Source organism: Dasypus novemcinctus, chromosome 10 (assembly GCF_030445035.2).
Source record: "Dasypus novemcinctus isolate mDasNov1 chromosome 10, mDasNov1.1.hap2, whole genome shotgun sequence".
NCBI lineage: Eukaryota > Metazoa > Chordata > Mammalia > Cingulata > Dasypodidae > Dasypus > Dasypus novemcinctus.
This window is the reverse complement of record NC_080682.1, coordinates 9,704,073-9,719,353: the sequence shown is the minus strand read 5'-3', so window position 1 is coordinate 9,719,353 and position 15,281 is coordinate 9,704,073. Positions and strand designations below refer to the sequence as shown.

General features: G+C 49.7%; 1 protein-coding gene across 1 annotated transcript in view; it reads right to left on the bottom strand.

Moving 5' to 3' along the window:
- Positions 1 to 8,118: 8,118 nt before the first annotated feature.
- CDCA5 (cell division cycle associated 5) overlaps positions 8,119 to 15,281 on the bottom strand; it is a 45,062-nt gene continuing 37,899 nt past the window's right edge. Inside the window, exons 9-10 of the mRNA XM_071217957.1 lie at positions 9,403 to 9,469; positions 8,119 to 9,263 (exon numbers count right to left, since the gene is read on the bottom strand). Coding sequence (XP_071074058.1) covers positions 8,136 to 9,263; positions 9,403 to 9,469 — 1,195 coding nt within the window. The 3' untranslated portion in view covers positions 8,119 to 8,135. The remainder of the gene's footprint in view (positions 9,264 to 9,402; positions 9,470 to 15,281) is intronic.

The following is a 15,281-nucleotide window of genomic DNA, read 5'->3' as shown; positions in this document are numbered from 1 at the left end:
GGTGCTTATCAGCGCCCCAAGTATGACCTTGGATCTTATCAGAAGCCCATGGGGGGGAGCGCACTGTCCTTGCGCCGCCCCAGGGAGACAGGCACCGCCAGGCAGGCAGCAGGCGCCAAGGCCGGCGGGTGTGTTGGGGACAGACGCGGGGGGGGGGGGGGGGGGGGGGGGGGGATGCCTTAGGGCCGCAGCCCCGCAGCCCACCGCACCCAGGCCCCCCAGGAAGGGGCTGGCCCCTTGAACGCAGGAAGGTACAGAAGCGCCAGCTGACACGAGTGCGGGACACCTGGGTGGGCGACTCCACCCCGGGCGCAGCTTTCGTCTGAGCGTGGGGACACCCGTGTGTGCAGCCCCCAAGAAACCCAGCCCGGGCCGGGGGGTCAGCTGGGGTCTACGCTGCTGCCAGCCCCAGATCCAAACTTGATGGGTTTTCCTTCTGCCACCTCGCGGGGTTGTGTGGGGTCCCTCCCTGGACGTGTCCTGCAGGCGTGGATGGAGGTCACGAGACAGCTAAGGCCGACGACCCTCCTTCCAGCTTCCCAGCCCCCCCCAGCCCCCGGGCGCTTGACCGCTCTGACTGCAGTGGCTCTTGAGGCCCCCCCCACCGTCCATCAGTCCGCCCTCCGGTCCACCGCCTGTCACCTCCCACGTGTTCTCACCCTCCTCCTTGCCCTGTTGAAGTCCCTTGCAAACCCTCTTGATCCGCTTTGCTGTGGTCACGTCGGCTGGGAAAAACCGCAACCTGCTAACAGCCAGCTCTCACCTGCTCCGCACCTGCGCGCTTGCACCTGGAAACGCCCATGGCTCGGCGGCCCCAAAGCTGTGATCACGAGCCCCGCACACCCCCTCTCGGCCCTCCTGCTGGCTCTCCGGGCTCCCAGATGACTCTTCCATACCCTCTTCTCAAGTCCCCAGCACGGTGTCCCCACGCTCTGAAGCACGCTGCCGGCTTCCTGTTTCACTAAGAATCAGAGGCAAGCAGCGGGAACTTGCACCGTGGGAGCGACCCCCCCCAGCCCATCTTTTTGTCCCTCTCGCCTGTTACGTGGATGACCTGCCACAGCCGCCTTTAAGGCCACTCCCTGCCCTTGTGCCCAGGGCCCGGCCCCCTCTCGCTAGTCCACCGAAGTGGCCTCAGCACATCTGCCCACTGTCTCCTACTCTTCTACTCCTTTTTTTTTTTTTTAAGATTTATTTTATTTATTTCTCTCCCCTTTCCCCCCCGTTGTCTGTTTTCTGTGTCCATTCGCTGTGTGTTCTTCTGTGTCTGCTTGCATTGTCAGGCAGCACCGGGAAACCGCGTCTCTTTTTAATTGCATCATCTTGCTGCATCAGCTGTGTGTGCGGCGCCACGCCTGGGCAGACTGTGCTTTTTTTCACATGGGGTGGCTCTCCTTGCAGGGTGCACGCCTTGTGCGTGGGGCTCCCCTATGTGGGGGACACCCCTGCGTGGCACGGCACTCCTTGTGTGCATCAGCACTGCACATGGGCCAGCTCCACACAGGTCAGGAGGCCCTGGGTATCGAACCCTGCATCCTCCATATGGTAGGTGGACGCTCTCTCTCATTTGAGCCACAACCGCTTCTCTCTACTCCTTTTTTTTTTTTAAAGGTTTATTTATTTATTTAATTCCCCCCCTCCCCTGGTTGTCTGTTCTTGGTGTCTATTTGCTGCGTCTTGTTTCTTTGTCCGCTTCTGTTGTCGTCAGCGGCACGGGAAGTGTGGGCGGCGCCATTCCTGGGCAGGCTGCTCTTTCTTTTCACGCTGGGCGGCTTTCCTCACGGGTGCACTCCTTGCGCATGGGGCTCCCCCACGCGGGGAACACCCCTGCGTGGCGCGGCACTCCTTGCGCGCATCAGCGCTGCGCATGGCCAGCTCCACACGGGTCAAGGAGGCCCGGGGTTTGAACCGCGGACCTCCCATATGGTAGACGGACGCCCTAACCACTGGGCCAAAGTCCGTTTCCCTCTACTCCTTTTTTTAGTGGATCATTTCTATCTGCCTAAAGTATCCATTTATGCCTCCCATCTTTAAAAAAAAATTTGATCCCACTTGCTCCTCCAGGAACTGGACTCTAGTTCCTCTTCTCACAGTCTCCTTTGAAGCCACCACTCCACTAAAACTGCTCAAGTGGGCAGTTTTCCTCCATGTTGCTGTATCTAGTGGCTGATTCTGCCCTTTTCTCCCTTGACTTGGCAGCAGCATTTGTTACCGTGGATCACTCAGTCCTCCTCCACACTTGGCTCAGGACCTCACACTCATCTGGTTTTCTTCCCACGAGCCCCTGAGCCAGAACTACCCAATCAAGCTATTTTCAAATTCCTAACTTGTAAAAACTATGGGAGTAATAAATAAATATTTATGGTTTTAAGCTGTTGAATTTTGAAGTAATTTGTTACGCAGCAGTGGATAACTATTACAAATTACGAAATGTATTATACATCAATAGCCCACAGCAGTCCTGTGTCTCCAGCTGCCTCCTTTACACCTACACTTGGGGGATCAGGAGGCATCTCATATTTATCACGCCCCAAACTTAGCCCCTCATCTTTCTCCTCAAACCTCTCCCTCCCGTAGGTTCCAGTTTAGCTAAAGGCAGCTCCATCCTTCTAGGCACTCAGACCAATGAGCTTGGAGTCATGGTTTCTCTCTTCTTTTCTCACACTCCACCTCCAATCTAGGAGTATATTCTGTTGGCTCTGCCTTCACAATAAACCAGAGCCAGCTGCTCGTCACCCTCGCTGTCACCACCAGTCCAGGCCGCCATCCTTTCCCCCTTGCGTTCTTGCAGCAGCCTCTTAGCGGATCTTTCTGACGCCCTTCCTGTTCCCTTTAGCCCATTTTCAAGGCAGCAGGCAGTCATTTTTGTAAACTACAAGTCAGGCCAGGCCAGGCCTGGGCCCGCAGCCCTCAAGACTCCTTTCTCACTCAGAGTAAGAGTCAACAGCGTCGCGGGGCCGCAGAAGCCTGCCTGTCTCCGACCTCACCTCCCACCTCTCTCCTCCGAGTTCATGGGTCCAGCCCCTCTGGCCTCTGGCTGTCCTTGAACCCCCCATGCATGTTCCTGCCTTCATATCGGTTGCTCTTGTCCCCTGGAGCAATGCCCCTCGGCTATCCTCAGGGCTCCCTCTCTCAGTCTTTGCCCAGATGTCACTTCTCAGTGGGAGCGCCCCTCTCCATTCCGTCTACAGTAGCATTCCTTCCCCTTTCCCAGGCGTGCTCGCCCCTCTCCTGCTTCATTTTCCTCCATTACATCTAACACCCTCTGGCTTATAATTATTTCTTGTCACCCCCTCCTGGAATGTGAGTTCCACCAGGGCAGGGACATGTGTCTGTTTTATTCACTGCAGAGTCCCCGGAACCCAGAACAGGGCTGGCACATACTAGGCACTCAGTGCGTAATTGTAGAACGAATGAAAGGCGGAGCGGACCTAAACCAGGGAAGCTCAATTCCTGGGCCGTCTGGCATCCAGGGCAGCTATGGGAGCCACAAAAGATGGGCACAGAACCCCGAAGAAGCCCCGACAGGCTTGCCGAGCCAGCCACAGGCAGGAGCCTGCATCACGGGATGCCCTCATGGGAGCTAAGCAACCTCCAGAAGTGGATGTTTCCAGAAGACGAAGCATTGGGATGGAGGATGACGTGTCAGGCCGCAGGATCTGGGCATCCTCTCGGGTGGGAATAGCAGGTCCTTTGGGCTGGGCAGGGGGAGGGGGTCTTCTGAGAGCACGGGCACTCCACCCGGCCTCCACTGGGCCCCTGGAGCCAGGTCCGAGGCCTGGTCGGGTAGAGCCACTGGAGGCCAGAGGTTCTGGTTTGATAAAGCTGCGCAAAGCAGGTACCATAAAATGGGTTGGCTTTTTTTTTTTTAATTTTTTAATTTTAATTTTTTTATTCCCTCCCCGCCCCTTGTGGCTTTTTTGCTTGCTGTGTACTCGTGTCCATTTGCTGTGCATTCTTCTGGTTCTGTATTTATTTTTATTTATTCCCCACCCTTGTGGCTTGCTTGTTGTCTGCTCTCTGTCCATTCGCTGTGCACTCTTCTGTGTTTTTTGCTTGTCTCCCTTTTTCTTGCTGAGTTGGCTCTCCGTGGCGCTGGTAGGCCGGGCAGCACTCCATGGCGTGTGGGCGAGCTTGCCTTCACAAGGAGGCCCTGGGACGCGAACCCAGGGCCTCCCATATGGTAGGCGGGAGCCCAACTGATTGAGCCACAGCCGCTTCCCAAATGGGTTGGCTTTTAACTGTGTGAATGTATTAGCTTACAAGCTTACAATTTTGAGGCCATGAAAAATGTCCAAATCATCAAGGCGATGCTTTCTCCCCAAAGATGGGGTGCTGCGGTTCCCAGACTCCTCTGTCACATGGCAAGGCTCACGGCGGCACCTGCCGGCCCCTCCCTTCTCTTCCAGGTTCCAGTGCTTTCCACTTCTTGCATCCATGACTTTCTCTCTTCCTCCAGTTTCATTCTCTTATAAGGGGCTCCAGTAAGAGGATTAAGACCCCCCCCAAATGAAGTGGGCCACACCTTAAGATCTACTCACCAGCAGATGCTGCTTACCAAGGGGCCACACCCACAGGAGTGGATTAACTTTAAGAACATACCTTTTGGGGGTCCACACAGCTTCAAACCATCGCATGGGGCAACAATTGCCAGCCCCCCCCCCCGGGTGCTCCCAGCATGCCAAGCCCTGTTTTAAGCACGTGACATGCACTAGATTAGTCAACTATTTTTTTTTTTTTTATAAGATTTATTTATTTATTTAATTCCTCCCCTCCCCTGGTTGTCTGTTCTTGGTGTCTATTTGCTGCGTCTTGTTTCTTTGTCCGCTTCTGTTGTCGTCAGCGGCACGGGAAGTGTGGGCGGTGCCATTCCTGGGCAGGCTGCTCTCTCTTTTCACGCTGGGCGGCTTTCTTCACGGGCGCACTCCTTGCGCGTGGGGCTCCCCCACGCGGGGGACACCCTTGCGTGGCACGGCACTCCTTGCGCGCATCAGCACTGCGCATGGCCAGCTCCACACGGGTCAAGGAGGCCCGGGGTTTGAACCGCGGACCTCCCATATGGTAGACGGACGCCCTAACCACTGGGCCAAAGTCCGTTTCCCTAGTCAACTATTATTAACTCCGTTTTACCGATGTAAAAGCGTGTGCAGTCCCTGGGCGAAGGTTACGCAGCTAGTAAGTGGGGAGCCGAGCCGAGAACCCAAGGGGCTGGGCTGCAGAGTATGTGCCCTTCTGCCCACAGCTACACCCCCTCAGTTGCCAGGCAGGACAGATGTCCCCTGTCTGAGATGGTACCCTGAAGGGCACAAGGGTTTTCTCTGCCAGACTATCCCTGGCACCTTGATGACAGAGGGCCCAGGGGATTGGGGCCAGTGGGTGCGGGTGCAGTAGCCTCTTCTGACTCCAGGCTCTGGGGAGCCTGTGTGTGCGTGTGTGCGTGCGTGTGCGTGTGCGTGTGTGTGAACTCGGAGTCCCCGGAATGCCTCGGGGCCCTGGCAGCTCAGCGTGGGATCTCCCGTCGTCGAAAGGGGCTGCTGCCCTGCTAGGACGCGGGGCCAGCAGGAGAGGCCGGGTGGCGGCGGAGCGGGGGCTGGGCGGCGGGGCCGCAGGCGCTGCCGGGCGCTGCTCAGCCCTTCTGTGGTTGAGAGCTCCCGGGGGAGGGCTCCATCAGAGCCTTGATTCCCAGCACCCCGGCCGCGTCCGCGTCCCCACACTTGCGTTCCCAGGCTGAGGTGCTGCGGCTTTGGGAGGAAACGGGCTCAAATGGGACCAAAGTGATGACTGCATCTTGTCGACAGGTCTTCAACGCTTAAATCTGCGTGTCGTGTGATTCCTCTCAGGAAAATGGCAAGGCAGCCATTGTCCAGCTGGGCCACTAGCCCCCAGCCAAGGACTGGTCAGGAAGTAGGTGGGTGGGGTGTCCTGGGACCCCGAGGGCTGTCCAGGTGAGTAGGGAGGAGCTGTGGGGGAGGGGGCTGCTGAGTCAGAGATGCTCCCTCAGCTCCTGACGGAACCAAAGCGTCACAAGTGAAGAAAGACGGAAGAGTGGGGCGTGGTCCCGAGGGGTCTGGCCAAGCCGGGTCTGAGGAGGGGCCACACACCGGAGTTTCCCTGCACTGGGAATGGGGGCATCAGCCACTTGGGGATCCACGGTGCTCCTATTGTTCAAGCCCCCTCCCCCCAACCCAACACCCACAGTCCCAGCTCCACTGAACATTAATACAACTTGATATCTGGTTGCGACATCCAGCTCTGAGGAGTTTGGTGTCTGTGAGTCCATTCCTGAGCCTGGTTCCCTCTGGTGCCAGGCCATGGGGCAGACTCAGTCCCAGGGCTGAGGAGCCACTAAGGTCCTTCTTGTCACCTCCTCAGACAGTCCTCACCCACCACAGTCTGCAGAAAACCACCTCCAGATGCTTGCTAAAGAAAAATCATTCAAAACTTGGGCAGAGAGCAAAGAGAGCATCCTGAGGTCATAAAGAAGATCAATGAGGGAATTCTGCTTGACTCATCCTCGCCTACTGGTTAGGGCCTGTAAAGTTAGATGGTACCTTGTAGAAAACTGATGAAGATGCACAGGATTTTGGCTCAGGAAATAATACAACCTTCACAGTTATGGGACTGTTCAAAAATTGCCCTGTAGGGTATTAACCCATTGTTGGAAACTGAGGCACAGTGGCCTCTCAAGGAGAGACATGCTGTCTCCCTGGCTACGCTTGCAATCTAAGGAATGTGGTAATTAAGAGTTCCCTGGCAAACAGGTTGAAGCTGTGAAAGGCTGAAAGAAAAGATGAGCAGATAACATTTGTGTAGTAAATAGAACACTTATCTTTGTACCTTGAGATAAGATTTTTTTATTCCTTAGACTATGAGTAATGTTGATAGTTATAACTGCATGTTGCTGCTTCTACCCGTGTGGACTGGGGTATATATAGAGCCCCTTGTGAACAATAAAGTAGTCTGAGGAGTCATTACTCACAGACCCCCTGATCCCAGCTCTCTTGTTCTTTCTCTTTGTTTCCTTCTCCCTTTTCTGTTCTTTCTCTTTGTTTCCTTCTCCCTTTTCTGTTCTTTCTCTTTGTTTCCTTCTCCCTTTTCTGTTCTTTCTCTTTGTTTCCTTCTCCCTTTTCTCTTTCTTTCATTCCCGATACCCTTCGGGTCCAAATCTCCAACATCCATTTTGTATCTAACTTAGCAATCTTATTTGGGATTCCTTATTGGCTTTTCCCATTGACTATGAATGTGTCAATTTCTTGTAGCCGCCTTTAAATTGGTTTTCTCCTCTGGCTGGTTCCCTCATTAATTGGTTAAAATAAACAAACCGAAGCATGCTCACTGTCTCTGTATGGGAGTCATTCCTAAGCTTTGGAAAATTGTACACTGACCACACACGTCACCCCAGGAAGGACAGGACTCCTAGACTCACCTGGATTGGACAGACGCTGGGGGCAGCAAGGCTGGTTGGGTACCTGCGGACCTGTTGGGTGGCCAGGGGGCGGTGACCCCCATCTGGGAACCCAGGCACCCAGCTCAGGTGCCAGGTGGCCAGCCCTGCGGAGGGTGAGGCAGGGGCGGCAAGGGGTGGGAGGAGCTGCGGCCCTGGGAGAGTCCCGTTGGTGAAGGGGGGCACTCGTAGGAGACCCCGGGAGGCCCTGGGCCAGAGGGCTCTCTAGTAGGGGTGGAAATTAAACATCTAAATGCATCTCCTGGGCTGAAGAAAGTTGGGCCTGGGGGAGCTCCTCCCCCTTCCCCAACTGACTTACAAAGGGGAGGGCTACGCAAGTCCAAGTCCATGGTGGGTAGTAGCTCTGCCTTCCCCTCCCTAGTCTCTTTCTGCCCTTTGGAGTGAGAGCTGGGGCTTTGATCCTCAGGGGGAGGGTGCCCCTTTCCAGCCCTTCCCCAGAGCTTATCTCCAGGACAGCGTCCTTTGAGCGATGACAACAATCTGACCTGGAACCTGCCATGACAACAATCTGACCTGGAACCTCCTCTGGGCGTGGAGACTCAGGGCCCCTGGGGATGTAGGGAAGTGGGGGAGGCTGGAGGGTGAGCTGCTGGCCTCCTATTTGCCCCCACCCCTACCCCCAACTCCCAGGACCCACAGACACGGCGCTGGCACTCAGCTGCAGAGAAGTTTATTGCTGGGACTTGGAGAGGAGCTGATGGTGGGGCGTCCCAAGGAGTTGTCTGGTCTCCAGACTTCGGCCTGGCCAGGGCGGACATTGGTTTCTGCGGTTGTGGGGAGGGTCAGGCAACAGGATGAGCAGTGCTGCCTTCTGGGAGCAGGGTTGCTGTGGGGCATGGGGAGATGGAGTGAGCAGCACTGAGCAGCCGCGCTCTCCTTCCCCAAAGTCACTGTGCTGCTGCCCATGGACCTGGAACAGCACTGCCTTTTGGGTGACCTGGGCCTCCCCCTGAATGGCCTTTACTTCCTCCTGGATGGCCTGGGCTCCCTCCTGGATGGCCTTTACTTCCTCCCGGATGATCTTTGCTTCCTCCTGGACAGCCTGGGCATCCCCCTGGATGGTCTGGGTTCCCTCCTGGATGGCCTTCACTGCCTCCTGGTCAGCCTTTACTTCCTTCTGAACAGCCTGGGCTTCCCCCTGGTTGGTCTTCACTGCCTCCTGATTGGCCTTTACCTTCTCCTGGACAGACTGGGCTTTCGCCTGGTTGGCCTTCACTGCCCCCTGGTTGGCTTTTACTTCCTTTTGGACAGCCTGGGCTTCCCCTTGGTTGGCCTTCACTGCCTCCTGGTTGGCCTTTACTTTCTTCTGAACAGCCTGGGCTTCTGCCTGGTTGGCCTTCACTGCCTCCTGGTTGGCCTTCACTGTCTCCTGGTTGGCCTTTACTTTCTTCTGGACAGCCTGGGCTTCCGCCTGGTTGGCCTTCACTGCCTCCTGATTGGCCTTTACTTTCTTCTGGACAGCCTGGGCTTCCGCCTGGTTGGCCTTCACTGCCTCCTGGTTGGCCTTCACTGCCTCCTGGTCGGCTTTTACTTTCTTCTGGACGGCCTGGGCTTCTGCCTGGTTGGCCTTCACTGCCTCCTGGTTGGCCTTTACTTCCTTTTGGACAGCCTGGGCTTCCCCTTGGTTGGCCTTCACTGCCTCCTGGTTGGCCTTTACTTTCTTCTGGACAGCCTGGGCTTCCCCCTGGTTGACATTCACTGCCTCCTGGATGGCCTTCACTGCCTCCTGGACAGCCTGGGTTCCCTCCTGAGTGGCCTTTACTTCCTCCTGCTTCAAACTCTTATATAACAAGTTGGGCTGGAAAAAAAGGATTGCAGGGGACAGAGGTGGGCAGCAGGTCCTGGGCTGGACTGTCTGAGGCCCCTCTAGCCCTGGAGCTGGGCAGGGAGGCAGGAAGTTGAGAAAAAGGAAGGGTGTCCTGGATGGAAAGTCTCACCAGGTTTTGCAGCTTCTCCCCTAGGGCCAGGTTGTCTATTCGGGTAATGTTCAGAGATTCCCAAAGCCTACAGTTGAAGAGAAACCCCTCAGCACCCAGGCAAATGTTCCAGGCATCCCCCAAAACACTTCCCCTTATGACCTGTCTCAGTGCCGGGGACCAGTGCTTTACTAAGAGCTCAGTCTTTTCATTCAGGCACAGCCACAGATGGGGAGAGGCTCTTCTCCCATAGCAGGGGGACAAGAGAAGGTAGGCTGGAGGATTGTGGGAAGATGACAAAATACGAAGGTCAGGAATCAGCCCTTCCACCAAAATGACTATTGAACTGGAAGGGTCTTTTTGAATTAATTATTTTGAAACTCTGGAGTCTAGTGAAACACTGTGTCACATCCAGGGAAGAGCTGGACAAAGATGCTGGTAAAGTGTAGTCATTAGCAGTGAATTTCATCCTTGTCCAGTGGCCACCATCCTCCCACCACCAGGCATGTGGCAGTCAGCAGTAGGGACTGCAGCCTGGGTTCCTAATGCAGCTTGCCAGTGCCAGGACGGGCTATTAGGACCTAGTCCTCTAAAATCCTACTTCAGATGACTCAGGGTCCACATCTGAGGGCAGTCGTTGTTCCAACCCCTCTCAGGGAAAAGCAGCAGAGGAGATTTAAAGAGGCAGGACCTATCGTGTTCAGATTTGTTTTGTTTTCCTTCTCTTGACACTTTCCATTCCCCATTTGGAAGCAAAAATAGTTGAGAAAAGTCACAAATTGATGGCTCCAGCCATCATCAACAAAAAACACCAATGCAATCCCAGAGTTACAAAAAAATACTTAGATGTTTGGTTCTCAACAAAAAATTCCAAAACACACAAAGAAACAGGGACATATGGCCTATTCACAGGAAAAAAAGAATTGGCCAGAAACTATCCCTGAGGATGCTCATATATAGGAATTATTAGTCAAAGACTTTAAATCAAACATCTTAAATATTTAATTAGCTAAAGGAATTCATGGACAAAGAACTAAAAGGAATTGGGGAAACACTGACTGAACAAAATAAAGAGATGGAAATCATAAAAAAAGGAACCAAACAGAAATTTTGGAGCTGCAAATTATTAATTGAAATGAAAACTCACTAGACAGATTCAACAGCAGATTTGAAGAGGTAGAGGAAAGGGTCAGTGAACTTGAAGATAGGACAATAGATATTATCCAGCATGTCTAGCAGAAAGAGAAAAATAATGAAGAAAAGTGAACAGAGCCCGAGAGACCTGTGAGACACCATTATGCATACTAACATTCACATCATTTGAGTCCCAGAAGGACAAGAGAGAGATAGAAAGGGGAAGAAAGAAGTATTCAAAGAAATAATGGCCATAAATGTCCCCAATCTGATGAAAACCATGACTATACACATCTCAGAAGCTCAAAAAATTCCAAGCAGGATAGACTCTAAGAGATCTACACCAAGACACATTATAGTGAAATAGTTAAAATCCAAAGACAAAGGGAGAATTTTGAAAGCAGCAAGAGAGAAGTGACTTGTCACATATAAAGACCACACAGTAAGATTAGCAGCAGATTTCTTATCAGAAGCAATGGAGGCCAGGAGACAGTGGGATGGCATATTTAAAGTCCTTAAAGGAAGAAACCTATCAACCAAGATTCTATATCTGGCAAAATTGTCTTTCAAAAATGAAGGAGAGGGAAGCGAATGTGCCTCAAGTGATTGAGCTTCTGCCTACCACATGGGAGGCCCAGGTTTGGTTCCCAGCGCCTCCTGGGGAGCCGAGCAGGACAGTGGGCTGGTGCAACAGGCTGGAACAGTGGCTGATGCAGCAGGATGGAACAATGGGAGACATATGGAGGAAAGCTTGGTGAGAGACATAACAGGGCGGGGAGTGGAGGTGGCTCCAGTGATTGGGTGCCTCCCTCCCACATAGTGGGTCCTGGGTTCAGTTATTGGTGTCTCCTAAAAAAAAAGAAGATCAGCACATAACAAACAGACATGGCAGGTGCAAACAATGAGGGGGTGGGGAGAAATAAATAAATAAAATAAAATAAATCTTTAAAAAAAATGAAGCCTATATTAAGATATTTACAGATAAACTAAAGCAGAAAGAATTCATTACCAAAAGACCTTCCCTACAAAAAATGCTAAGGAGAGTCCTTCAGGCTGAAATAAAAAGACACTAGACAGTAATGTGAAGCCGTAAGAAGAAAATTTAAAAACATTGATAAAGATAGATACATTGGTAAATTAAAAATTTTGTATTATTGTACTTTTGTTTTGTAACTGCTTCCCCCTCCATATACCTTAATAGGCAAATGTGTAACATAAAATTATAAATATATGTTAATGTCCAGACAATGTATAAAGATGCAATCTGATGCAATAGTGACATACAGGGAAAGGGGGCAGATATACACAGTAGTAGAGTTTGTATTCTACAGAAACAAGGTTGGTACTAGTCAAACTAGATTGTTATTAATTTAAGATGTTTGTTGTAATTTCAAAGGTAATAACTAAGAAAATAACAAAAAATTGAGAAAAGGAAAGAAAAGGGAATAAAAAATTACACTACAAAACAGCAACTAAATAAAAAATTTTTTAAAAAGAGGTAGCAATGGAATAAGAGGACCAACAAACACACAAGACAGAGAAAACAAATAGCTAAATGGCAGAAGGAAAGTTCTCCTTCTCGGTTATTACCTTAAATGTCAAAGGAGTAAACACCTCTATTAAAAGACAGATATTAGCAGATTGGATGAAAAAGCGTGATCCATCTACAAGAGACTGTCTACAAGACAAAAGGAAATTGAAAATAAAATTCTATGCATGCAGTAATCACATGAGAGCTGGAGTGGTTATAATTATTGTCAGTCAAAATAGACTTTGATTCAGAAAAGAAGGTGATTATATATTGATAAAAGAGTCAATCTAGCAAGATGATATGTAATGATTACAGACATTTATGTGCCTCACCACAAAGTTCCAAAATATATGAAGCAAAAATAGACAGAATTGAAGGGAGAAATAGATAGTTCTACAAAAATAGTTGGAGACTTCAATATGCCACTTTCAATAATGGATAGAACATCTAAACAGTAGATTGGTGAAAAAATATAGGACTCGAACAACTCTATTAACCAATTAATCCTAACAGACACATGTAGTGCCCTCTACCCAACAACAGCAGAATACACATTCTCTGCAAGTGCACAAGGAACATTTTCCAGGAAAGACCCTATATTAGGCCACAAATTAAACCTTAATAAATTTTAAAATACTCAAAGCATACAAAGTATCTGCTCAGATCATAATAGAATAAAGCTAGAAATAGATAGAAGAAAAACTGGAAAACTTACAAATATGTGGAAATTAAACAATGCAGTTAAACAACTAATAGGTCAAAGAAGAAATCACAAGCAAAATTAGGAAATATCTTGAGATGAATAAAAATAAAAATACATCTCAAAACTTATGGGACGCAGTGAAGGCAGTGCTCAGAGGGAAATTTATAGCTCTAAATGCTTACATTAAAAAAGAAGAAAGATCATAAATCTGTAGTGTAATTTCATATCTATAGAACAAGAAGAGCGAACTAAACCACCCAAAGTTAGTAGAAGGAAAAAAAATTAAGTAAAGGTTAGAGCAGAGATAAATGAGGCAGAGAATAGAAAAACTATAGAGAGACTCAATACAACTAAATGTTTTCTTTTTGAAGAGATCAATGAAAGTGACAAACTTTTAGCAAGACTGACAAAATAAAAGAGAGGACATGAATAACTAAAATCAGGCATAGAGAAACGGATGTGGCTCAAGCAGTTGGGCTCCCATTTACTATACAGGAGGTCCAGGGTTCAATGCCCAGGGCCTCCTGGTGAAGGCAAGCTGGCCTGCATGCCAAGCTGGCCCACGCCGGAGTGCCGCCCCACACGGAGTGCCGCCCTGTGCAGGAATGCCGCTTGTACAGGAGTGCTGGCTGAAAGCGGAGAGCTGGTGCAGCAAGATGACACAACAAGAGACACAGAGGAGAGACAATAAGAAGATGTAGCAGAACAGGTTGCTGAGGTGGTGCAAGAGAATGATCACCTTCCTCCCACTCCAGAAAGGTCCCAGGATTGGAGCCACCTAATGAGAATACAAGCAGACACAGAAGAACACACAGCAAATGGACAGAGAGAGCAGACAACAGGGTGGAGGGAGGGTGGGGAGGGGGATAAATAAATCCTTAAAAAAATAAAATAATATGAAATCAGGAATGATAGTGGGGACATTAATACCAACTAAACAGAAATAAAAAGGATTATAAGAAGGTACTATGGGGAAGCAGATGTGGCTCAACTGATAGAGCTTCCACCTACCATATGGGAGGACCTGGGTTCGATCCCTGGAGCCTCCTGGTGAAGAAGAGAAAGTGTGCCCACGTGGCAAGCCAGTGCCCGCTTGAGTGCCCTTGTGTTGAGTCAGTGCCCCACGCAAGTTAAGTCACACGGCAAGATGATGATGCATCAAAAGAGAGACAAGGGGAGAGTCAAGGTGAAGAGCAGCAGAAACCAGAAACTGAGGTGGCGCAATTGACAGGGAACCTCTCTGCCCATCAGAGGTCTTTAGAATCAAATTCCAGTGAATACTAGAGGAGAGAAAATGAGAAGAGAAGACAACACAGACAGCAAAAACAGCAGGGCAGGAGGAGGGGAAGGGGGGAAAATAAATAAATAAATATATTTTTAAAAAAGGCATTATGAACAGTTACATACTGAAAAACTAGAAATAGACAAATTCCTAGAAACATACAGATTACCTAACCTGAAGCAAGAAGAAATAGAAAATGTCAACAGACCTATGGAAAGTAAAGAGATTGGAGAGGTAATCACAAACTTCCAAGGAGGAAAAGTTCAGGACCAGGTAGTTCACTGCTGAATTCCACCAAACATTTAAAGACAATGAACACCAATCTTTCTCAAACTCTTCCAAAAAATGGAAGAGGAAGTTTTACTTCCTAACTCATTCTATGAGGCCAGCATTACCCTGATACCAAAGCTAGATAAAGATAGCACAAGAAAAGAAAATTACAGACCAGAATCTCTTATGAAAATAGATGTGAAAATCCTCAGCAAAATACTGGAAAATGGAGTCTAACACTGCATCACAACCAAGGCAGGGGATTTATTCCAGGAATGCAAGAATGGCTCAATATAAGAAAATAAATCAATGTAATATACCACATTCATGGAATGAAGGAAAATACCACATGATCATCTCAACTGATGCAAAAAAGGCATTTGATGAAATCCAACATCCTCTCATGACAAAAACACTCAGTAAACTAACAGGAGACAGGAAGTTTCTCAACACAATAAAGGGCATTTATGAAAGTCCACAGCAAATATCATACTCAGTGGTGAGAGACTGAAAGATCAGGAGTAAGATATGGATGCCTGCTGTCACAACTGTTATTCAACATTGTACTGCAAGTTCTAGCCAGAGCCAATAGACAGGAGAAAGAAATAAAAGTCATCCAAACTGGAAAGGAAGAAGTCAACATATCCCTATTTGCAGATGACATGATCCTATATATAGAAAATCGCAAAGAATCCATAAGAAAAGTATTAGAACTAACATTCAGCAAATTTGCAGAGTACAAGATGAACATACAGAAATCAGTTGGGTTTCTATACACAGTGATGAAAAATCTGAAAAGGAAATCAAGAAATCAATTCCATTTACGATAGCCTCTAAAGGAATAACTACCTAGGAATAAATCTGTGCGCGTGTGAGTGACTTTTGGGGGTAGGGTGCTTTTTCTGCTCCTGATTCTCAAACAGCACTGGGAGCTCCACTTGTGCTCTTGGAGGGAGCAGTGGCCGCTCCCAGTGGTAGCG